The sequence below is a fragment of the Natrix helvetica genome, assembly GCF_964273705.1.
Source record: "Natrix helvetica genome assembly, chromosome: 2".
NCBI classification, from domain to species: domain Eukaryota; kingdom Metazoa; phylum Chordata; class Lepidosauria; order Squamata; family Natricidae; genus Natrix; species Natrix helvetica.
In genome coordinates, this window is record NC_138552.1 from 97,709,111 (window position 1) to 97,735,271 (window position 26,161).

Genomic DNA, 26,161 nt, shown 5'->3' on the forward strand with positions numbered 1-26,161 from the left:
TTCTAAACAGGAAACTATGTACCTTAAAAACAAAGAGAAGGAAATAGTCAGCACTATTAAGCTTTATCGGGAATAATTTGAAAACCATAATAAATGCGGTCTAATCATAGTTCCTGATTAACCTCTGCCTTTCTGTTTGTCATTCTTCTTTTGTGGCATTATATTTGTTTAGAGATAAAACATTGTTGCAAAAAGCAAGCTATCCAGATGCAAAAATATACACCTCATATTTAATTGTATTGCAAAACCATCACAAATGACATCAGCAGATATTATAAAACCTTTCTTCATACCTTCCTAACAAAAGCCAACTTAAATGCTTTTTATGGGTTTGGATCTAAGCCTAGTATATGTAATCACAGTGTTAGATACATCTGATATCTAATAGCTTACATTAGCTATTCTTATTAGCTATTCTTACAGCTACTATTCTAGGGGTGTATGATATCAGAAGGGTTATTAATAGGGTGCTAGACAAAGGCAGAAAGAGATAGATGTTCTAATGATTCCTATGCAAAATATAACCTTTCTGTGAATATTGTGAGATATTGGGATGTGTTGCATACATCTGGAAAAAATATTATTTAAGAAGTTATGTTTACCTGGAGCCTTTCCACAGTTGGCCTTTTCTTGCAATAGTCAATTACTTAATGATTCCTTCCAATTCTATGATTTGGACAGGACAGGTATGTCCTTCCTGTGTAGTATTTTATAGTTGGTTGCTAAGCAGCAGCAGCAAAAAAACCACAACAACAACACATGGCAGTTGCTTATTAAAATATACAACAGTTGACCTTTGCAATCTGGCTATCCTACACAGACAAAAAAGGATGAGTGTATCTAAATATTAAAGATCACCTTCACCTTCCTCTTCCCATTTCTGGTTAAGCACCTGCTGTTTTAAAAGTACAATCATTACTATGAAAAAGTATGTCCAAGGTGACTTTTACATGACCTCTGACCTCGAGGGTCAAAAGTTAAGCTGTCTATTCACTTGTTTTCTTTTTTCTGGTGGCATGATAAAAGAATATATCAGATGTGTGCTGTTTACTCCTATCCTCACTTAGTCATCTCCCACAATTCTCTGATGGCTTTTTTATTTACCTTTCTCTCCAATACACTCTCTGAAATGACTCCCAGATACATTAGATACAAAACATACCTTTATGCCACCTACAAAGGAACCAACATGTTTGATTTCAGGATGCATTAGAGTTTGACTAAACTGGATTTTATATTTTCAAAAACTGGGAAGGGAAGAAATCAACTGTTGTTTGTTTCTTCATCCCAGCAGCTCTAGGGAGAATGTGGGTGCAATCTTCAACCCCAAGGCAGAGTGTTATTTGAGCAGCTATGATAACCCCTTTACGCTCCATTTTAACATTCTAATCTCAGGTAGGCTTTATCATTGTAATACCAAATGAGCCTTTTCGTTCTCGCTCTCTTTCTAATTTTTGAAGCATTTTTCCCACTCAAGAGATCTGGAGACTTTGCTGTCACTGAAGTGGCCTAAAATATTATTTGTTCTGTCATGGATTGACTTCTCTTATGAGCAATAAATTTCCATTTTTTTAAAAGTAAAACAGTAATGTAAAGTGGGGGGAAAGTATATTCATCTAGCACTAGTGACTTATAAAGATATCATACTCACTAGTTTATTCATTTCTTCCCAGTTTGCCTATAGTTACAAGGACCATATGATTTATATTACTATTACGGACATTTACCGCTAGTCCTCAGGATACAACTATTCATTTGGGTTTACAATAGTGCTGAACAAGTGGTACTTATCACAGATCCTCATAGTTTCAGCTGTTGCAAAGAGCCATCGTCATGATCATGTTTTTCAAGATTCCCTGCTAGCTTCTCAGAAACAAAGTCAATGAGGAAGTTGGCAGAAGTCAGAAGTTGTAGTCACATGAGGTTCTCACTTAAAGATCGGCGTGGCCCTCCCTGAATGACAGCAACTGGGAAAACCAGAGCTGCCACTGCTAAATGATCTGCTCATGTGACATTAGTCTTTGACTGTTTTGCTTAGTGACAGCAATTCTAGTCCCCACTATGCAAAATATGCAGACTGAATTGTCTTGGCTTATTTAATTACACAATAGTGTTTGATTTTAGATATTTTTTATTAGAATATCAATTTTTGTAAAGTTTCTCTTGGTTTTGCTCTTGAATTTTCCTTTCTGAAGCAAAGTTACATACATAACATTTTAATCCTTCTGATTTTTTTTTTCAAATTGCCCTGTTATGTTTTTCACGAAAACATGGTTACTATACCCAAAGTGGATTTCTAGTACATATGGTCATAAAGATGGATTCATGTTTGTTTTCAATGTGGTTTAATGTGTAATGTAAAGTATTAAACACTATTTAGTAAACATTATTTGAATATACAAATCTCAGGCAATAATGGACTACAGAGTTTGTATTTCTGAAAACTGATTATTTATTAATCTAGCCTACTTTATGGCGTTCCTATTTGACTGCTTAGCAAATTCAAAATCTGTTTTCGTTGCACAGGATGGAGAAATGTGAAATGTGTAGATAATTGGTTTCTGCCTGACAAAAGTAATTCCCAGGAAACTAAATAAAAAACCAATGCTGCTTTCAAATTAGTGCTGTCTTCTTGCTTGCTTATCCACTGAATCTGTACACTTCTTTTAAAAAATTGCAAAATTACAAAGCATCCAGAGTTTTTTCCTTGCAAAGATAGCTTAATATTCACATGCTTCTGTTGTTTCCAATAGCAGAGAGAAAATAGAAAACCAGTTCAGCTCTTAACAAAATGCCAGTTAAGACATTGCATTTTTAATATAAAAAAGACTGATTTTGCAAATCTTTTTAATATATTAGGATTAAATAGGGAAATGTACAAGAAAATATATAAAAGATTCTTGGCCAAACAAAGGGGAGCTTACAAAACATAAAAAGTGCCAACAAAATAAATCTTTGGTAGAGACATTTAGTTAAAAACACACATTGTATATTAATAGCAAGAAGATATACAGTAATAAGACAGGATACTTAAGAAATACTACATTTACTTTTCTCACTATAATATGAAATATTTACTTTTTGTTTTTGCACCAGAACATTGATTTGCCAACATATTTTTTTTTCATTTGTTTGGTGTATTTGGAAAGTTTTAATTGTCAGAAATAAAAGTTAAAATGGACAATGCCAATACAAACATAGATATTTTGAGACATAATTGAAATTATTTAACTAGTAAGATGTATCATCTATAGTTCTAATAGCAGTTTTAGAATTTCTTCATAAATTCTTTGTTAAAAGTACCAGAATCTCATGAATCACTGTTAGATTTTCACACATCAAATCTACATGTTTAACTATAGTCACAAAAGATGTGACTACTGTGTATTTAGACAATAATAATAATAATAATATTAAACTTTTTAATAATTTCTAACACAAGAGAATGCTGAAAAATATATAAAAGAGCTTGAGATTCTATCCATCAGCAGGGTAACTGTTGAAAATTGAACAGAACATAAGTGTATTGACAAAAGAAAATTTGACTTCCAAAATGAATAGGATCAGCTTCTGAGAGGAAAAAATGGGACAAAGCGATCAGTGTATCTTGAAGGAAGAAAGAGATGGGCTCAATAGGTTGCCAATGGTTCCATTCTATTCCCCCTCCACCATGCTGTCCTTCCTTCTCAGTCTTCCTTCTCAGACCTAAAGATGTTTCTAAGATTTCCCTTTTTTGTTCTTTTTTTTAAATACAGTCATAGTAATTTCTATAGTCGCTATTCAATTCTCAGGATTACATTGTTACTTCAAATGCAAAATTGTTAGCGTCTTAATTCAGCAAGATTTACTCTGGAATAAAACTTTCTGCACTAGGATTTCTGCTGTCTTAATATGGCCCCTGGAACAGTATTTTAAGATCCTCACAATTCTGATAATATTGTAGATGAAGGCTTTAAACTTGGGAAAAGAATTTGACACTAGAGCCCTGATAAATGTGGTCCTTTTTGAGGCGACTAGAATTACAGAAAACCTCAAAAGGGGAGTTCCTTAAACCATTCCCAGTCTTTCCCACGTCCCACTCCACTGATTTAAACCTTTTCTCTTCCAATGTTAACAATAATTTAAGAAAGGAAATTTCAGGATTCATACATTGCACTAAGCCATCTTTTTTCTTAACCTAAATGTGCTGAAAGAAGACATTATTATTTCCTTTGCCCACAATGCTAAGTCATAAGCCATGAGTTAGAAAATACACAATGACTGTTCACCCCACATCCGTATTAATGGTCTACTGGGCTCTCCGTGTAAAGAACACTAGCTGTTGAGCGCCATAGGAGTTGCAAAAAAACCCCTTCTATTACATTTTGCTATTACTCTTTCTTTCCTCTATTATATCTTGCTATTACTCCTATAATTTTTGCCCCATCTTGAAATGATGTAAAATCATTCTTTGGAGCTAGAAAAGAGCAGATAGTATAATCAGTGCAAACACTTTATTTCCTCCGCAGTAGCCCTATAAGAATCTCCTCAACTTGGTGAGTGCCCAACATCAGGGACTCTATGTCTCATTTGGCATTCAGCCATAATCTTACAAGGGGTAGCTTCATCCCATTGCCTGCTCAGCCAAGCGCATACATTAAAGGTCAGAACTTCTGGGTCCTCCTCTCATGCTGGGCAGGGCTGCTAGAGCAACCGCACATGATCAGCAGTGTAAAACTAACTTGTCACATGTCGGTATAATCCCAGCTTCTGAAATGTTCTATCACTTTTGGAGGGCAGAGTTAATCTCCAGTCTAATTAGGAACTATTAGACTGCTTTCATATGACATTTTTGCATTTCTACTGGCAATCAGGATGGAGAAGTCTCCAAAAGTGTAGACAAATTTTATAACACCCTTGAATCAACCAGAAATTTTTGGATTTGATTGTTTTTCTAAATGTATTGTATATCGTCAGGCGTGAATAGCTCTTTTTCCTTTATTAAGTGGATGCAGAGTAATATATTTGTAAGGTGTTTCTGTATATTCGGTCTATGACTGTTAATAAACTAAATTAAACTCATTTGGCTCAGCTGGAATGCAGTAACAATAGTACTGGTGAGGTAGAACAATCTTAATTAGTATAAAAAAGATGTTATTACCTCTATTAATTTAGTTCTAGGCTTAAGCTTATCATACATCTTATTTCCCATTCCCTAAAGCATATTTTTAAAATAAAACAATTACAGGGGGATTGAAGAAGGTTATAACTGAGTACATAATGTTCTAAAATGTATTAGGAGTGATTTTTTTTAGTTAGCTGAAGTTTAATTCATTAATTCATTTATTGGCATACTACCCATTAATACAATGTACAATTTACGGTAATCTGCATGCTTTTATTGAGAAAAATGCATTTTTATCTTTCATAAAGCAAATGGGCCTATGAACAAATAAAATCTTGGCATGAAAGATGAAAAAATATGCCAAGGAGCAAAAAATTTATTATCATTTGGCTTTAGATCACTTTGTAGGGGGGAAAATCCTTTATAAGTAATTTGCCCGACCTGCTGCCCTATAGAAGTCTTAGCTTCACCTCTGCCTTTCACCTCTGTAGTTTTCATGACGTGTGTGTGTGTGTTTGTGTGTGTGTATGTACGTATGTATGTGGGGGGAGGGACTTGACAGGGCCAATGATATCAGAGTTGCAGTGAAAGAAATGGAAAATGGTAAAATAAAAAGCCACCTAGCTAGAAACACACATGTCACAGAGTTTCATCCTCCCCATTTAAAGGTTTTGCTTTATCATTAAACTAAAAATAATAACATTGTTAATTTTAGAGTTCAAATAGTGGTTTTTAACTGAAGAAGACTTTTGACTTTGAACTATGAAGTATTTTAAAAAATTAGAAACTTGGGAGTGGCTGTATCCAATGTTGATAATTAAGTGAATGAATGGCACCCAGTTTGGGGCAGTTTATGCAGAAGGTTAGATGCAGTGAAATAGAAAGAAATCCATAAATGCTTCGTGTGATCCTATATTTATTTTAAAGGCAATTAAATAGTACCTCTGGTTTACAAAATGTCACTGACAACAAATGAAACAATTGTTTTTCTATTAAGCTGTGCTTTTGAAATTATTTAGTTATTTTTTATTTGCAAATGTTCTGGAAAGTGTAATCCCAGCCAAATTTAAGAGTGGTTTTCTTCACATTATAAATCCAGTTGAAATAATGCTAAAATCCATATATATATGTGTGTGTGTGTGTGTGTGTGTGTGTGTGTGTGTTTGTGTTACAACCCCTGGTATGCCTAATATATATATTTAAGATAGGCATCTGTTGATTAAATCTGAGCAAGCACAATGGACATCCATTCCCATCTGCTCAGATGTATTCTCTATGCATTCTGTTTTGGTTAAAGTTTTATCTCCCTCCGGTTTTGACATATACCGGAGGAAAAATAGTAAATGAAGTGCACACATCCTAGCATAAAGATTACACTGAACTGGGCATTGCAGGCAAAGGAGAAGAAGACCTTAGCAGTGTTCAACTAACTTTGACATTAAAGTATCTTAAATGAAAAAAAGTTTTTTTAAAAAAATGAATAGCCTTGACTCTGGAGCTCCAGATATTTTCTTTTACAATAACCAATTTATAGTGTTGTAAAATACCCACTTTATAGTAGGCAGTGTTATCACATCTCTTGAAATGGATACAATGAGATGTTCACAGTTGTAGTTGTAGATGTGGCTGCTCAATTTATGTGGTTTCTTCCCTCAAGAAAGGAAGTGGGGAAGAAATAATCAGTTGTTCACTGTGGTATGTTACAGGAAGTGGAAAGGGATTTGTTTTACCACAGAAGAAGATGCACAACTGCAGAATTTGTTTGACTTAGATCTTCAATTAACCTTTGTCAATCAGCAGCCAAATCATCAGGAACTGAAATTCCCAGAGCTCCTAGCCAGTTGTTTTAAAACGTACAGTGTCACTCAGCCACAAGCTACTGACCCTGACAATTTTCACTTCTTTGTCACAATTGGCGATTTTCAGTAGGCCCAGTCAAAGTTCCTTGCACTCAAAATCAAAACCCTTTACAGCCGATTAGATCACTGGAATCCTTTTTAATTATTGAAAGCCATGTTCTTCCTCAGAAACTCTTACATAAAGTACATTGAGTTTTAAAAGACCAAGATGGATCAAATAAATAAATAAATAAATAAATAGATTAACACTGTATAGAAACAAACAACTACCACAACTGGTATCAAGGGGAACTATCAAATTGTAGTCAGGATGATTATCCTGACTGACTGATTATGGAGATGATGTTTCTGACCAGCATTCTGGGATGTTGCTGCTTGTGTTGGGGGAAGGGACCTCAGAGTCTTCAAGGAGAGTCAGTTCTTCCATGTGTTCCAAATGTGGATTCTGCTGGAACAGGCCCAGTATCCTTTCTCGTGGATTCACACCAGTTTGCGGCAGTCCTTGCTCCCCAAGGACCTTGACGAGGAAGTTGATGTACCTCATGGCTAAGCGAAGAGTCTCATTCTTGCTCAACTTTTTGTCAGGTGGATGGGTGGGAATCAGCTTTCTCAGCTTGGCAAAGGCACTGTTGACGTTTTGTTGCCTCCACCTCTCCCTGCTGTTGGTGAAGATTTTTCTGGTCATCCTCAAGATTGGAAGAGCTAGGAAGAGAATGAGAGGAGGAGGGATAACATTAGAAAAGACATAATAAAGAGACACAATGGCTCATTCAACTGTAAATGAGGTACAAGGTATGACTCCAAGAGTTGAGTTACAGTACTAAATATTGAAAATGAAAGCTTCTTAATAACAGGGCCTCCAGCAGGAGATACCTTACCTGATACAAATGTAGTATTGCCCCTGCATTTGTATTCAGAGGTATCTGATTCTAAGCAAAGACTTCTATTATTATTGTAGCATCTATGCTTACATGTAGCCATATTGTAGATACTGAATCTATAAGGTGCTTCCTTATGCCAAAAGCATGATGTTTCTTTTATTGAGACCAACCAACATGCACAAAGGGATGTATAAGCATTCTCCAGATATATTTATTTATTTCTAATGGAAGAATTTTGTGCAATAATAACAGCAGTACAAATTTAAGAATGAGAAAAAGAGTGAAGAAAAGTAGTGAAAAGATAAAGAAAGGAACAAGGAAGAAGAAAAGAAAAAATATAAAGAAGTGGCTTTCAATCTTCAAAGCCGTTCTGTATACATTTATCATCAGTCCTTCATCTTTCATTTACATTATGATTTCCTTCTTCCCATATTTTACCCTTCTAATAATCAAATCCATAAATCACTGATTCATTTTTTTTCTGTTTTCGGCAAAACATCTATAAAGAATTTCTCTAGAATGCTTCATATGGCAAAATTCAGGGAAACACAAGGAAGTACAAAAATGTTCATTTTTTAAGCAAAGCAGTTTTAAGTAAAGCTATTGCTATGCTTATGATTTTACGTCATCTCTCCTTTGCTTTACAGACCTGTAAATGAAAGGATTGGTCACAAAATAACTTTGTCATCACTGTCATCACTGCCAATGGTCCCTAAAGAGACAGTTGCTAAACAACTTGTAGCATAAATTATTATTTGTCATTGACCTTAAACAGTAACAAATGGGTAGGCCATGTATTCATGTTTGTCATTTGTTTTCTCCCTCATTTCTACTAGCTAAGTATATTTGCTTAGTAGCAGCTGACACAAATTGCCGCTGAAATGGAATATATTTAAGATGTACCAATCTTTGTGAAGTAGTAAATTACTAAAAATTATCTGAATTATGAGAAATACTTGTGTTTTCTTGTCAGAAACATGACAGTTTTGCACTGCTTCAGAATCACTTCTGCTACAAAAAAACAAAACAAAAATCAGTTCATACAGCTGTTTGTACAGAGTGCCAGTTTGGTGTAGTAAATTAAGCCTAGAAACTTGGAGACATGTATCTAGTCCTTCCTTAAGTATGAAAGCTGGTTGGGTGATTTGGGACAAATCGGTCTCTCTTGGCCCAAATTATTATACAAGGTTGTTGCTGTAGAGGAAAATAGTCATTTTTATTTTAGATAGATTTAGGTAGATAGGTGATGATAGAAAGATGATGGATGGATGGAGGAATGGATGGAAAGATGGACATATAGACAGACAATGGGGTCTGAAAATGTGGGATATGGGGGCTAATCTTTTATTCCTTTTTTTGGATTGGGTGGAGATCTAAGGGTTTTTGTAATTCCAATAGGTTCAGCAGAAAAATGCTATATACTCTGTGCCATGGGTGTCAAACTCACAGCATCATGCTGCCGTCACGTGACATTTGGTGATGTTTTTCCCATTCACGGAGCTGGGGTAGGCGTGGCCTGCACATGACGCATCTGGCCTGCAGATCGCCAGAGATATAAACAGTAACTCTAAGACTTGTAGACTTCAACTTCCAGACTTCCCCATGCTGGCTGAGGAATTCTGGGAGTTGAAGTTCACAAATTTCAAAAGTTGCTAAGGCTGGACACCCCTTGCTTTATAGACTCTGTTACATGGATTTATATGATCTGAAAAGAACATGGATATGTACGATTAATCCTGAAAGGATAAGACTAGTACAGTGCAGCATAGTTGGGCTCACAAATTCCAATGGAGAAGTAAATAAATGAACAAATAATAATAACTGAAATCCATAATGCCAGTCTAAATCAGTATCCCTCTTCTTTTGCTTAGGTACCAAATTAATATACTTCATAAACACATTAAATACTGTAGTAAATGAAAAGCCTGTAACTTCCCATTAGCACAGCACTCCAGTGTAAGCAGCACTATTTGCAGAAGGGCAGCAAGAGCTGTCTCACTTTCTTTCTTTGGTGCTCTTCTTTTGTCAATACAAGCCCTGTGAGCAAATAGCAGGCTTTGTGATTTCCTCCCTTAGAAGGCATGTTTTAAAAATGCACCTTTGTATCTCTGACATTTGAACAAGATCGGCAAACAGTAATACCCTCTTTCTCCATCTTGGGTATCTTTCATAAAGAGCTGTTCCTGGTTGCTCTTTCATAAGATGGGAGTAGAAGAACATTTATGGCAACCAGGCATGAAACCCAAACCATTTATTCACACCCTGGTTGCGCTACCCAGTAATGGTTTGCTTAATTGTTCTATGCCATCAGAAAACTATAGAGCAACAACAAACAGCATATCCCAAATCATGCAGTATTTCAAGTGACATTGAGATTCCACCATGGTCTAAATTAGGTTGGTGATTTGGGGGTCTTCTGAGCAATCCCCACGGATGCTGTTATTCTGCTTCCCTGTTCTATTGTGATGCTGATTTTAAAAATTATAATTGTAGCGAATGTAGAATTCAAATTAAGTTACTCCTGAGAAGCACCATAAAAAGAATTAATTATGACCAATTTAGAGTTCCACTAATGTAAATAAGATTGAGATAGGCTGGGCTATACAAATACTCTTTGTGAACTCTAAAAGCAATTTATTTGAAGGGCAAGTATCTAAGTGTATTCATTAAAAGCTAATAGCATGCAGTATATTCTAGTAAAGTGTTGTCCTTGTATTCTTTGTATTGTTTCAGATGGCACACAAGGAAACGGCTGGAAAGTCTGGTTGTTGTTGTTGTTTTTACTGGCAGAGAAGTATTCCAACAATTCAGACCCATGTGTTCTTTTTAGGAAAAATCACTCCAAAAAAGACATCCAGCAAGGGTTCCAAAGAGTCCTATACAGCAAGGTTTATATGGCAGCCAGAAAACAGACAGGGAAGTTCTCCAGAACTACCATGTAGGTCCAAAGCCTTACACAAAGCTTGATATCAAGAATACAGTTGGCTCATCAAACCTCTTAAAACATAATTATTTAAAGAGAAGGGACAGACTGCCTGGACCGATCTCTACAGTTTTCTTGGCAAGGTTTTCAGAAGTAGGTTGCCACTGCCTTCTTCCTCAGGCTGAGAGAGAATGACTGGCACCAGGTCACTGAGCTGACTTTGTGCCTAAGGGAGGAGGACTAGAACCCATTGTCTCTGGTTTTCTAACCTCATGTCTTAAACACTGCACCAAACATATTCTGGTCTCAGTACCAGAGGAACCAAAATGGTACCATACCTCTCTTAACCTCTACAGGGGGAGGGTACAACAACAACACTGAATATACAAATAATAAATAAATAAATAATAAATAATAAATAAATAAATAAATAAATAAATAAATAATAAGTAAATAAATAAATAAATAAATAAATAAATAAATAAATAAATAAATAAATAAATAAATAAATAAATAAATAAATAAATAAATAAATAAATAAATAAATAATATACAAAGGGGAACAAATTAAGAAAGCACTCCAGGACAACTCATAGAAAAAGGAGCCTAGTCAGAGACTACAGAAAAAATTAAATAACTGTAGTCTCTGAGATGGGAATGATGGATCGGAATGGAATGTCACGGAAATTAACATACTGTGCATTCATTCCTCATTCTCTGTGGGTTTCATGTTCTTGAAAATCTGCCACAAAAACATAAACTGATTATTGAGGTATTGGCCTTAATGGGATCACATGACCTATTATTTGAATGATGTGGACATTTGCTAACACAACAAACACAAGAATAAGAATGTGGTTTCCATTGTATTGAAGCTGCATGGTAAGGCTCTTTTTTCCTGGTTGCACATGGCTGCGCATAGATGCGTGTAACTTATATTTTATTAAAGATGGGCTACACGTTTATAGAAGCCAATAAGCAAATCTGTGCAAATTGAATGCATGGATAATGAAGACTGAGTTGTTTAGGAGTCTGAGCAACACACTCAAATTGTATTATTTTGTGTGCAGAGCCCCTTGCTTTCCTGCATTAAGAAAGCAGAGTATATAAAACCCTTTATCTGCTTCGGTTGCCATGTTCTCAGCAAAATATGCCAGTGAAACTAGCTACTTCTTTCTGTTTCACAGTTTAGTAAAAAATATTCTAGCAGCACTTAGCTGACTGTTGGCCAAAGTATTCAACTCTGGGGAAAAATGGTAATAATATAAGTAAAAATTACACATTTTTAACAGTCTGAGGTGTCCTTGATTATTGTTGGAATGAAAGCAGTCAGGGAGGAGAAACCAATAGATATACATACATAACCCTTGTAGACCCTCCAGGGAAGTTGTTTTCTATTTTATCATATATTTTAAAGAACAGCAGTGGTTACTCAAGGAAGGACATATATGGGAATCCCTGGAAGAAAAGGGTGTTTTGTTATGTGTCTTAAAGTAGGAATATATTTTGTGGAATTCTGCACTTCTCTTTCCTAAGACACAGATCAAGGAAATTTGTGTTGAATGTTCTTAGGGCAGCATCAGTGAGGAAGAATGGTTTATTCTCAGCAAATCCCAACACTGTTTTAATTCTTTTGTTCTGGATAGTCAGCAGTAAACTCCCAAACACAAAACACAACCGAAACACAAAAAAATTGAATTGCAACTGAAAGCATATCTAATGAAAACATACATCCCAGGAACTTTTCCTTAAAGCTTTCATGAGCAAAGAGTCAATCCGTAAACTATTAAAAGCAACCATTTTTAAAATTCAGGAAGAAATTTAAAATCACAATCTTAATGCTTAATGCTGGAAAAAGAGGGGGGGAAGAGGATACAACCAATAACAAGGTGGATGGAGTCAGTTTCAGCTATGATGGGTTAATTAGTAGAAGACCCGAAGGACCAGAATATGGACAAATCTTCTGGAGAAAATCTAGGTATATCCTCTTGCTTAACAATGAACACCAACTTGATAATGAATAACAAAAAATTACTCTTCGCATTTGTAGACATTGCTCTATTTATGAATCTTAAAGTGACAGACTCTCACCAATGTGAACAAGTGTATCCACAACTCTAATGGTATGCTGCACATACATATCCTTGGCAGCACCATCACAGAAGCCTACCATCAACAATGAATGCACCCTATGCTCAAGGATGCAAGGCTGACAGAACTCCTTGGCTGAGTGGATTATAAATAGATGGAGAGCCACCCAAATGGAATCCAAGCACCCTAGGAGGATAGAGGGACACTAAAGTGGGGTGGAGTCCGCTCTGCCTGAACAACAACCCAGGAGGCTGGTCCATGGAGTCAGCATATAATCTGATTGGGAACAAAAATGTTGAGCTATTCCTGGGATCACCCGGAAGGATGGTCTGACCTATGTCTTCCCTGAAAGTCCTTGGAAAAACCACTAAATGCTCCCCTGCCTATCCTCATGGAGAATGGAAATAGAACACAACATCTCCACCAACAAAACAACATTTGCACTAAATCTGACTGGGCAAGCTATTATATATAAACAAAGAGTAGACACCATTACCACTCGCCATTCCCTTCAAACACTGAAGATGCTACCTAGTCGATTAATGAAACATTAGTAGCCAAACTACCATCTCAGAGAGTACCAAGGACTCCACAATTCAACTCTGCACTACATATCTTCTCTTTTGTTGGTAAAACACTATCAAACTGGACTCATGTCACTGAGAATACTGGTTCTGTATACATAAGATCCAACCACAACTTCAGTCTTAGCTGTTCTTCATAGGGTCAGCTCTTGATGTGTGCATCTTTTTTTAAAATTGCATTCCTATTTTATCTTGATTTGGAAACACAGAAACCTAACCGAATTTATATTTTAATTAGAAACAAGTAATAAAAATAAGAAGGTACAAACTATAAGCATACATTTTTAAGCAGTTACATTTTAAAATCTAAAACAAAAATAAAAAATAAATATGTTTTTTTCAAGTCAGAGGCTTCAGAATTTGTACCTCAACTTCGAACTATGCTTTACTAAAAAGAAAAAAGAAATACCTGCAGAATTTTGGATTAGAGTAATCATGCAGCAATTAAATGCTCCTGAATTTAATGGGACTGCTTTCAAAGTGATACTTAAATTCACCTAATAGGTTGCTTTTATCTGAATTACCAGAAACATAACAATTAAAAATCTAGCAAAACAAGCTAAATTAAAAAAAAAATAACATTCACTGTACAAGAAAGGAGAAAGCAGTCATTTGGTAGTGTTTAGAAGAGACACTCGTTTGCAAATCCATCTATTCAAAAATGATGTCTTCACTGTTTCCAGTAGGATTTTTTTTTGTAAATTTATTATTTGATTCATATAAAAGTATAGCATAAATCAAAATTATCATGCAGCCCTCCTCAAAATAATGTTAATTATGCAGAGGAAAGCTTTTCTGAACAAAAAAGAGTGGGAGAATAACTAACTAAGGTAAAATATAGCCCCTTCTTGCTTCCAATATAGAGGAAAAGTAGTTTAACCGTTTCTTCCTTTTTTCTAACCAAATCACCCCAAGAAGGTGTTTATATACAGTAGTTCCAGGGAACAATTACCTCTTTCTCCAACAGCAGAATTTCAAACCAGACTATCTTTGACCTCAAAGATACACATACCACAATCATATGTGAATTGAACTCAGGTGCAATCAAACAAAAAGTGACTATGATGATATTAGAATATTTCCTATAAGAGTTTTGTAAACTTCAGCTTCAGGTGTGTGTATCGTGGAAGGGATTCATATCAAGACCAAGATATAGGAAGTAGGATTTAATCCCTTCCTCATTCATGCTTTTCTCCATAAAAATTACTACTCAGTCCCCTGACGTTGGTTCGCCTTAGCCAAAGCAATGAGCAGCAGGAGTGCTTTTATGTGGTGTCTTGCAGTGTCTGGATTGCAAATCGTAATCTGCCATTTGCACCAGGTTTCAGTTAGATATACTTCTAGAAGTGGTATTTTTGTGAATAGGTCAGGTTTGGGTTTTAGAATTCTGAAGAGCAGAGTCAATGTAAGATACTTAGGGAAAGGTGTTGAGAAGATTCCGCCATGTTAAATTTCTTGTTCATGCCCCTCATTTTCAGGGAGAGAATTAAAGATGGGCTTAAATCATTCTCGCTGAAAACCTCATGGCTCTTGATTGGATAAAATATGTGGCATATATTCAGCAAATTCCTATGTGCCTGTAATAACATATTGCTATAAGGCAAATGTTTTGACATGCTTTTCCATTAAAATAAGCTGTTGGTGATTATATTAGCACCTCTGCATTGCCATTTTTTCCTATAATGCTGAAATGGCTTTTGATTAAATATGGATTTTGTTTGATTGCTGTCATATTGTGAGTAAAAGTTCCAAATATAAGCTTTGTTTGGTTGTCATTGATACATTTTTAATAGCCTGGGGACTATTAACTTAATTTTTAAATTTGATCAATTCAACATTGTTGATGGAATAGATATTGATTTTTTGTTATTATTCTAATCAGAAGTACCCAATTCTTCAAATATAATAGAGAAATAGGCTTCAAAAGAATAAGCATTATTTCAGTAGCATTCAATAGTACTCATTTCATACAGAGCCATTATTACAATGGTTTTAACATCAGGAATTTACATGAAATGCCGCATTACAAATTTATATTCTATCTCTTGAAATAATTAAAAGGTTAGGTGAAATACTGTAAATATACAGACATGTCTCATGAACTAGTTTGTTCATTTTATATGCAACGAGTGATCAAATCCCAAGAGGTTTCTTATAAACCTTAAGAATGTGATTTCCTAAAGTTGCTGTTTTATCTTTATGTTCCCATTTATGGGATGTTAGTCAGACCTTCAACTAGTTAAGTCTGTAATTACAGCGTTTAAAACAACAATCTGAAAAAATAATTGAGGCAGGCAATCTGTTAAGCGGAGGCATTTCATACATTGCCTCAGCAAGATCACACTGGGGTTTTGTATCACGCATGTCAACATAGGGAAGACCAGAGTCCTCACTTTAAAAAAAAACAAAAACAAACATGCAGTGAGGGCAAAGGGCATTTCCAGGAAAACATGAAAAGCTGCTGTGGTGCACCTGAAAACCTTGAGTACGCCTTTATTTAGGGAAGTTTTCAGAAGACAAAATTCCCCAAATACTGGGGGGGGGGGAGGGAAGGTGGAAGAAATACAAATAGTTTGCAATTTACCTTTTCCAAACAAACAGGAGAATCTGGCTGTAGAGAAATATTCACAGCAGCTGAAGTCGGCAAGCGTCTCCTCTTCGCAGCTCTCGGGTCTCTGAGCTTCAAATCGCCAGAGCCTCTTTCCTGACAATCCAGCCAAATGCCAATCCCAGCCTGCCGTCTCATTTATAGAATCTGGGCTCCTTTGTCTGGCGCGTGTCAGCACTAATGTGGCTGATCTTGGCAGCTTATTCCACATCTCCTGGGAGATTCTTTTCATGCTGCCATCTTCTTCCCTACTTACTCCCAAGTGGGAATAGGTGGAACCAGCGGTGCAATGCTTTGTTCCAAAACACAAGAGTTCCTTCAAATCCAGGACACTTAGGAGAAAGCCTGAAAGCTTGGGTTTTCCAAAAAGCCCAAACTCGGCAAATTCTGCAGCTTTTAAGTCTGGGCCAGGCCAAGATCGAATTTTGCTTTGGAATCTAGCAGGAAAGGGATTGTTCAGCTATGGATCTGGTGCATCAAAGCATTCAAATCAACATGCAGTGTCAAGTACTCCTCCTCATTAAGTATCACAACAATTAGATTACAGATTTGGGGGAGAGAGCAGGATGGGAAAAGCTAGCTTTTACAAGAGAGGAAGCTGAGTGCTCTTGTCCAAAATTAATATATAAATTAAATGCATTATGAAAAGAAACCTTTATGAATCATGACGGCTGTTCCTTTTACAAGATAGGCAACATTTTCGTATCTGATACACATGAAAATAGTAAAATATTTCATATCAATTGCAGGTATGTTTAGATGTCCAATTGAAAATGAGGGACGTAGGGGAAAGATGATCTATTGCTTCAGAGATGTTGATGGGCAAAAAATCTCAGGTGCAAAGCATTTCACATATAGAGCAAGAGCAGCTCCCTTAATCTCAGAGATGAACTGGAGGAGGCTGGTGGTTTATGGATTTACCATAGGCTGTAAATATACAAATGACCACCAATCAGCCCAGAGGGTGGGATGTCTCTTTGCTGCCATCTAGTGGTTATATGCTTCCATGCCAATTGATGGTACAGTATACTACCAGAGGTGGGTTGCTTTCAGTTCGGCCCAGATCAGGCAAACTGGTAGTAGCAGCAGCGGGAGGCTCCACCCACCCATCCGGACTCTTCTGTGCATGCACAGAAGCGTCACACACGCGCAGGAGCGCCTGCGGGAGAGCTCCCAAACCGGTAGTAAAAATATTGGCAACCCACCACTGATACCTACCATACCAATTGGTGATTTCCAGATATATTGGTGTGGCAATTCCATTAATTCCCCTTTGAACCTTTAGTTCAGTTGGAAAAGGCAGCCTATTCTGATTTGTCTGCGTATAGAATAGCTTCAGCTAGGCATATCTCTCATATCTTGAGAAAAAAGAGGGCCTAATGTTGCAGGAAAGTCCAAGTTTTGAAGAAGTGCAAAACATCTCTCTTTAAAAAGCTTAAGGATTGCGCGCGCGTGCACACACACACACACACAGCGTGGAAGATTGAGTAGGACTTGAAGAGGCCTAATATCTTGTTAGCTCTTCAAGGTAATCTAGGCAAGAAGTACAACTTTGAGTACTAACTCTATCACAGGTTTCATCAACAGAATCTTGTAAAATTGAAAATATTTCTCCCCTCTTTTACTTTTACTTTCCAGAAACCTAGGAGAGGGTCTCTTCTGAAACTCTTCCCATGCTCTCCAATCTTTTGGTGACTAATATATCTTTTATACGATGATCCTCAGCTCTTCCTCCTATTTCCCAAGAACAATTTCACATACCATCACAGTACATATCTTGGCTGAACTTTTATTATTACGTTATCCTGGGACAAATAGGTCTACCTAACAGGAATGGTAAGAAGTAGCCCTCTTGCAGAAAGACAAGAAAACAGGTCTGGTTTTCAAGTCCTATTCCATACTCCTTCTCTCCTCTAGTTTACCAAAGGAAGAATAGACTACACCAGTGGTTCCCAAAGTGGGCGCTACCGCCCCCTAGGGGGCAGTGAGATGGCTTAGGGGGGCGGTAAGAAGCCAGCGGGGCGGTAGCATTTCTTGTTGAATTAGGAGAGTAATATTTACAACAGCCAGCTAAGATAGTTTTATCTGTCTTATAATGTGCGTGGGTAGAGGACCTAGGCATAAGTGCAATGTTTGCCTGTGATTATATAATAAATTCACAGCTTATACATTTGAATTAGATGTTTTTCAATTCATGTTTAACCTATACTTGATATACTTGTATTCAGTACATAAGGTGTTAATTATGTCAATGGAAGAGATAGGAAACTGCATTAGTGATATATATGTCAATGCATTGATTTGTACTAAAAATGTTTAGTTTAAAGAAGTTATAAGGAATCACAAATATGAGTGTGGAAAATATAGTTGTGGATGACCCTTTGCATGAGTTGTATTGGGAAAATAATAATAATAATAATAATAATGATGATGATGATGATGATGATGATGATGATATAAAAATAATGATTCCCCAAAGAGGTAAAAGGCTACATTTTGCTAGAGTTATTCTTTGCTTCCAAACTGTTGAGGAAAGGGATTGGACTCCATTGTCTATATTTCCCTTTTCATCCCCATGGTTCTTTAGTGAAAATTATAACCCAAGAACATATAGATCTGTTAAAATGTTCCCATTCTCACTTTCCATATTGGGAATCCCTAGGTACCATGCAATAATCTCATCAAATAATTCAAGCAAATGTTGGTGACATTGTTTAAGAAATCGTACCAAGAGTTTTGGTTACAGAAAGAAATTTCTGATCGCTATCCTGCACTATGGACAGTGGTTAAGAAGCTCCTTGTTGCATTTCCAACATCATATTTGGTGGAACATGGCTTCAGTGTGGTCTCCAAGCAAAGAAAATGACTCCAGATTACTGAATCTGGTGATTTAAGACTCCTGCTAAGTGACTTAAAACCAGACATTGGGAAACTGGTATCACTTCATCAAGCCCATCCATCACATTAAGAATTTACTGAACAGTGAAGTAGTTACTAAATTTTGCTAAGTTTACTAAGTTACTAGTTACTAAGGTTCTTGATAAATGACTATCAGACTTTGAAAACCTGGTATCACTGGATCATGTTCAACAATTTTGTTGAATTAACTAACTACAAAGGTTTTTAAATTGGATTTTGAATAAATGTGCAATTAATTGTTACAGTTTTGAATTTTACTGTTACTATCTTTATTCGTTCATGCAAATCACCCAGTCACATGACTCCCCCAGCCACACCCATCAAGCCACGCCCACAGAACCGGTCGTAAAAAAATTTGAATACCACCACTGGGTGGGGGGCACTGAGGATCAGTTTGTAGCACCAAGGGGGCGGTGGACTGAAAAAGTTTGGGAACCACTGGACTACACTATGTGATCCAGATACAAAGCAAAAATAGCCTTTGCTGAGCCCCTGAAAAATGTCCAGACATTAACTGATAATTTGCAAACTTCTGGCTACGTTGCACAACCTTGCCTTATGTACAAAAATATCCAATTTTTGCAGCATGTTTTTATTCAGTGTCTCCTCCAGGTTGTCTTATTATTTCTGATTTTTTTCTCCCTTCAACTTATCAAGAAATTTTGAACTATAAATTTCAGAACTTTGCTGTGATATGCAAAAGTCTAAAGCCTGGCAAACCTAGATTAGACAACTTTCCCCAACCAGTTGTCCTCAAATCTGCTGGACCAAATCCCAGGATTTCTGTCCACAGTGGATAATAAAATCTGTGCTCCTCTCAAACCCTCCCCCCCCCAAAAAAATCTCTCCTCACCACCACCATTTTAAAAGTACTAAAGAATCTCAAAAGCCCAGCAAATTAATATAATCATTTCTAGTACTTGTGAATATTATTCTGTACGATTATGTATCCTGAACAGAAATAAGGCATCAGTAACAATATACAATAAGTAATAAAATAAAATTGGAGGGGGGGAATTCTCACCTCCGAGGGAGTTTAAAGACGTTAACCAATCTTTTTACAGGACTTAAACAATCTTTTTTTAAAAATTTAACATGGTCCAAGAATGTCAACACTTAAAATTTCAGTGGCTTGGAAAAACAAGCCACACATTCATGTGTTTGTGAGTTCCTCTCCTGAAGGACTAAACTGGAGGCTGTTCTTTTCTCATGGTAAATTAAAGCCACAGACTTGCCCGCTGAAAGCTCTGTCAACCGCTTCATTTAGCACAAGTGTTATGTTAACTAAATCCCTCTCTGCCCCATTTGGAAGAGGCCTTTGGCCTCACAGAAGTCTCATTTCCATGTAATTTACATTGGAAAGTTGCCCGAAGCGCCTACCTTCACCTCCAACCACCTCCAACCCATTATTTATCCCCGGCTTGAAGCAGAGGGATGTTCCGGCCAGCAGTCTCTAAGATTGGAGGGTGTGTTCCTCTAGGACCCATTTATATCTCTCGAGGTGCCGAAAACTCCCCAAAATAAATGCATCCACTCATCTGCTGCCTGTGCAACGTTTGCCGAGGGAACGGATTTGTGTTGAATCAAAACGCAAACCATTAAACTCAAACTAAATCATTATTCAGAACATTCTGGTTGTAATCAGGGGTGCACTTGACTGAAAACACTGACACTGGTTCAGTGATATTTATTGTGTATGGATGTTGTCTGTCTCTCTTGTATTGTATTGCTCAACCTTTTGGTCGCCCTTCACAAGAGCTTTTACAAGGATGGCTAAGTGGGCAGGAGGAAGGAGGAATGTCAAGGAGGAAGTATCCAGTTTCCATGAAGTGTAGGTAAACTTTGATTCCTAATGTCTTTTGAACCTCCCTCACCACAATGCGTAGTATTAGGAAGCGCTAACCAACTTATGCACCAATGTTACACTGTCCCTCAAGGCACATTCAAAGTAGTGTCCTGAAAATGCTAGGTAAAAATGACTTTTTAACAGAGTTGAAGTCCACAAGTCTTAAAGTTGCCAAGTTTGGACACCCCTGGCCTATGGAAAGGGACTAGTGATTTTCCTGATGTAAAGTTTCAGAGAATACGACTCATTTGCACAAATATGTAAGCAGGGACTCTATTCCCCCAAAAAGTTATTTTTAAGGCAGTGAATATCTTGGGAAAATATTTTTAAAAACTACTAAAGATATTTGAAGTGGTTAAGTATGTTGTGGGAACAGGCTCACAAATACTGAATAACCTTTCATCTGAACTTCCTCCCTTCCTGTTGAGCAACTATTGGATGAAAGAATTTATATCTTATTTTAGTACTCCAATGAAACAGTCTAATCCCAGATACTGTATTTTTATGGGGGGGGGGGGTTAAAACTTTTATTTGAATTTGAATTTTTGTGTGTTTCAAATTTTATATTACAAATTTATATTATATTTATAATATATATTATATATTTTAATTATTGTGATCATCCCAAGGTCATATTTAAGAGGGTGGGAGGGAGAGAGGGAGGAAGGAAGGAAGGAAGGAAGGAAGGAAGGAAGGAAGGAAGGAAGGAAGGAAGGAAGGAAGGGTATGTAAACATTTGAAGGAGTTGGAAATGGCACTTTGGGTCAGTGTATTTCCAAAGAAGTTTCAAGAGGCAGCTTTGGGGAGTGGTTTCTGTGTTACATATATACTGTGGTTTTTAAAATATTGCCTATTTTAACAAAATAAACAGTAATGTTCAGATTATAGATCAAGGCTTTAAAAGCTTATATTAGAGGAAATAAAATGAAATAAACTTTGCCCATCTGTTAGTAGATGTAACCAACAGAAATCATGATAAGAGATTATAATAAATCTGGATTTGTTCTTCAAAGAAATGTAAACATAAACCATTCTCAAACAAAAATAGCAAGTAATATAACAGCTGCGTCTGCTTACTGCAAAACCGAATCTCAGTCATAACCTTTAAAACTTAAAAATTTATTGTCATTAAGATACCCAAAACAGGAATGAGTATGTGATATATTGTGGGGATATATAGTTCAATTTAATTCCTGATCTTAAAACTTGTCAAATTTTTGGGCTGGATTCAAAGAACACACTCAACCAAGAAATGTTAACAGGGATTACCAACGAAAGTGTATCTGAGGTTACTAAACACTTGCTAAAATTTAATGAAGAAAAAAAATAAGAGAAAAAGATTAAGTCCTTTCCACAGCAAGCATAGCTTGCTTAAAGTTTATGAGGTACCGGTAATAGATTTTCATCATCAGAAATAACAAGGTCATAACAATATAGCAAGCAGCTTAAATAAATATACTCAGCTGTAACTTACAGAGCAACTTTCAAACTCAAGGCACACAGACACACACACAGGGTTTGTGCTGTTCAAAGTTTTAGCTTAATTTCCCTGTGATTCCACAGCATCATTCCTTTAGTGGAGTTTTCTATCAGCTCCGTTGTGATACAGATAACAAAAAACATTGCTGAGAATAAACCATTTCCCCCTTGAGGAGAACCTCTTCTTTCCCTGCAGAGTTCACACACTACAGTATCAACAACATCCACAGAAAACTGTGGTGTTGGTAGTCCTTGACTTACAACCATTCATTTAGTGACTGTTCAAAGTTTGCAATGACACGGAAAAAAGTGACATACAACCAATCCTTGCACTTACAAAGACATTTATGGGATATGGAGTCTGGTGATCACCATTGGTGACCTTCCCAGCTGACTTCCAGCAAGCAAAGTCAATGGGGGAACCCAGATTCACTTAACAACCACACAACTCACTTAACAACTACAGAAATTCTCTGAATCGTGGCTAACAAAATCGTAAAATCACGTGTGTCTAACTTAACAACTCTTCTTGCTTAACAACAGAAACTTAGGTCATAAATCAAGGACTATCTGTAATGCCATAATGATACATGTACAGTAATGGCATCATACAATGAAGAATCACATAGATGCCACCATTATATATTTGTATTCCAACATCTATGATTTGTGGCATTTGCAACATCATTCGCTTCGCTTGGCTATGTGGGAGTGTCTATATCTGGTCCAGCAGTGGGATTTACTTATCTTCCCTAAAGGTTTGCAAATGTGAGCGCACGTGCGACGTCTGGGCATGCCAGTGGTGGGATTCAGCCAGTTCGCACCACTTTGGGAAAACCAGTTGTTAAGTTTCTGAACATCTTGGTGAACTGGTTGTTGGGAGAAACCATTAGGGCAGAGAACCGGTTGTTAAAGTATTTGAATCCCACCACTGGTGCATGTACACCCACCTTCTGCGCATGTGCAGTTCTCAGGCATGATGTCAGGTGAGTAGGCGGGGCCTCCCGCAGTTGCCGCTACCAGTTTGCCCAAACCAAAGATAACCGGCTGAATACCACCTCTGATCTGGTCATATTATCATTTCAATGTTCATCCTTTTTTACACTGAAGTTCACCATGGTGGCTTTCCCCCTTTTTAGTACACTGAAGGTTCAGGTTGTTGTTTGAGGATTGTTTTTTACCCTCTATCATTGTTCCGCTGCAAAGAATGTTGACAAGTTGTCATGGGCTTCCCAGTGTTTCAAGTTCAGCTACAGCTAAGGGAGCCATAAATTGGTTTGAAAGGGTTTCGGAGGGTTGTAGAAGGGCAGTATGGAAAGAACCTCAGATTTTTTTCCTCCTGTGCTGTTTAGCCATGGTCCAGGTCCTGCCATATAATTTCTTCTACTAATCTGACAAACTTTGGCTAGACCTGCAAGCCTGAGAGCCAAACTAACATATGAGCTGTTTCAGGACGGCTGAAGGACACAGATCTAAAATGTGAGAGAACTTGCAGAGGAAACAGCCCTCCAAAGAATCCATGACTTTTCACAGCTGTTTCTCAAAATCCTTATCAGAAGATATCAGAGAATGTAGAATAGACTTGACAATCTAAATATTAGATTGAAGAACTTGGGGTTCTCCAGGACCGAATTACAATTCCCATCATCCCCAGCCTTCTCGCCCAAACAGGATGAAAATGTTGCCCAACATTTGTAGGAAGTATGTAAGGTAATCCTTCTCAGAAGGCCTAGAGATATTACATACAGTAATATTTTCATAAGGAGCTTGGCTAACAATCATGGTTTGAACAGAGATTATGACTGATCACAATCATTTTCCTAATTCCTTTTCTCTACTATGGTCCATAATGCTATGCAGGTTTATTCAGAAGTTATTCATCTACTGTATAATTATATGGTTATAACTGCATAGGATTATTGGCATTCACATATGCGTGTGTTTCATTGAGATTTCTCTTTTGAAAAACTTCATGGTGGGTTAGAAAATGATAAGGATTGAAATCTCAATCCAACCAACACACACATTTCTGGCGGAGGAACAGATTCACAAATGTTCCCTGTACATCATTTTGAAGCCTAACTAGTTCCATTCTCTGCAAAAGAATGGGGGGGGGGGGGCGGAATGAAACATAAACCATGTTTTTATGCCTTGCAACTTCTAAAAGAAACCAGAGTCACATTCTAAACCAAGAGAGTGGAACAGAGCAGATATGGCAGCCTTGCCTAAATACATGTCTGAAGTGGGCATCATCTCTGGAATAGCAGTATACCTGCATTCATTTGTATTCATCCAAGCTTTTATTGTTACATCCTCCAGGATAATCCAAACAGATCAATTAAAGGTTGCATCCACATCAGATCATTTGACTCTGATAGGCCACCTCCCTGCCTTTTGGATCTGCTCACTGCTCCACGCTGCATCCCGCCACCCTCCACCCCCAAAGATCTTGAAGGTCTTGACAGCCTGCAGGTGCAGTCTCTCTCCAATATGGTGAGAGTTATGAATAGTAAAGATTTTAGCTCAAGCACATGGAGGCCATTCAGACGCCCTTGGATAATCCCCAGTTAATCAGATTATGCAAATTCTTCCATCAACCCCACCACCACCACCCTCATTCACCAGTTTCCAAAGTGAGAAAAGTAGCTAAGCTCTCTAACAAAAGCACCAAAATGGCAACTAAAAAAAAATTACTTTATCCTCTTTGTCTGCCATCTTACCTGGATATTTCAAGGCTGTTCCTCTGGCTTCGTAACACACTAACCATCCAGGGGTAAAAGTCTCGCCCCTATTTCATGTTTTGGGTTCAGGTTGGGTAGTTGAGATCTGGCAGTGGGCACGGATGGGAATGAGATGTCTCCCATTTCACACACACACACACACACACACACATACATACACACTTTTCAAAATGCTGATCTTGCAAAGAGGATTCTGAGCGTATAAAGACCCGATCATGTATTACTCACAGAGAAGCCCATGCAAGGAAGCCTCAAAATCTACAGAAGAGAAACAATGGTCATGTGTCCATGATTAATGAAAGACAAAATGGACCTTATTCAAAAATCAGCTTTAAGAAAAGGTTCTGTGTTCCATTCTATAGTCTTTTCGACAGTCAGAAAGAGCTACATTGGGATTGTCCTGTAGCACTTTCTATTTTTCCTGAATTTCTGGATTACGAGATAAGGCCACCCTAGTTTTGCTTGTCTCTCTATCCAGCAAACCTTCTTCTTCCAGCATCTCTGAGGATACAGTGGAGAAATGGAGGGGAATTAACCAAGGCAGTCATCATTGTGTCAAACTAAGCAGCAGCATCCACATAACTCCCATGGCATTCTTAGAAATTTAAAACAGGAAGTAGCTGTACCTCAATCAGTGCTTTATAAACCTATCCAGCCAAATTGGGCAGTATTGGGAATAAAATGGGCAAAACAGAACAATCTAATTAGTCTGTTTTCTTTTGAGTACAGGGAATTTTTGATTTACAATCGCAATTGGGATTAAGATTTCTATTGCAAAGCAAGGCCCTTTAAGTGATTTAAGTGCCTAATTTTATGACATTTTTCTGCCACAGATTTTAAGTTAATCATATTAGTCATTAAGTGAATCTGGCTTTCCCCATTTATTTTGCTTGTCAGGAGCTGGCTGGGAAGGTTGCAAAGCGTGACCATCACATGACCTCTGGACACTGCAACCTGCCAGTTGCCAAGTACCTCAATTTTGATCATTGTGACCATGGGGCTGCTGTGATGATTGTATGTGCAAGGACCGGTTGTACATCACCTTTTTCAATGAGATTGCAACTTCAAATAGTCATTAAGCCAATGATTGTAAGTGGAGCACTACCTATAACCACAACACATTACC

At 37.1% G+C, this 26,161-nt stretch overlaps 1 protein-coding gene and 1 long non-coding RNA gene across 2 annotated transcripts in view; one reads left to right on the forward strand and one right to left on the reverse strand.

The window, feature by feature from the left end:
• LOC309387537 overlaps window positions 1-26,161 on the forward strand; it is a 482,764-nt gene that overhangs the window by 152,202 nt on the left and 304,401 nt on the right. The gene's annotated exons all lie outside the window — the stretch shown is intronic.
• On the reverse strand, window positions 7,087-16,855 carry TAL2 (TAL bHLH transcription factor 2). Its single transcript, XM_081941878.1, has 2 exons — window positions 16,027-16,855; window positions 7,087-7,665 (listed from the first exon to the last, which is right to left on the reverse strand). Exons 1-2 carry the CDS (start codon window positions 16,280-16,282, stop codon window positions 7,295-7,297), a joined length of 627 nt encoding a protein of 208 aa, XP_081798004.1. The 5' UTR covers window positions 16,283-16,855; the 3' UTR covers window positions 7,087-7,294.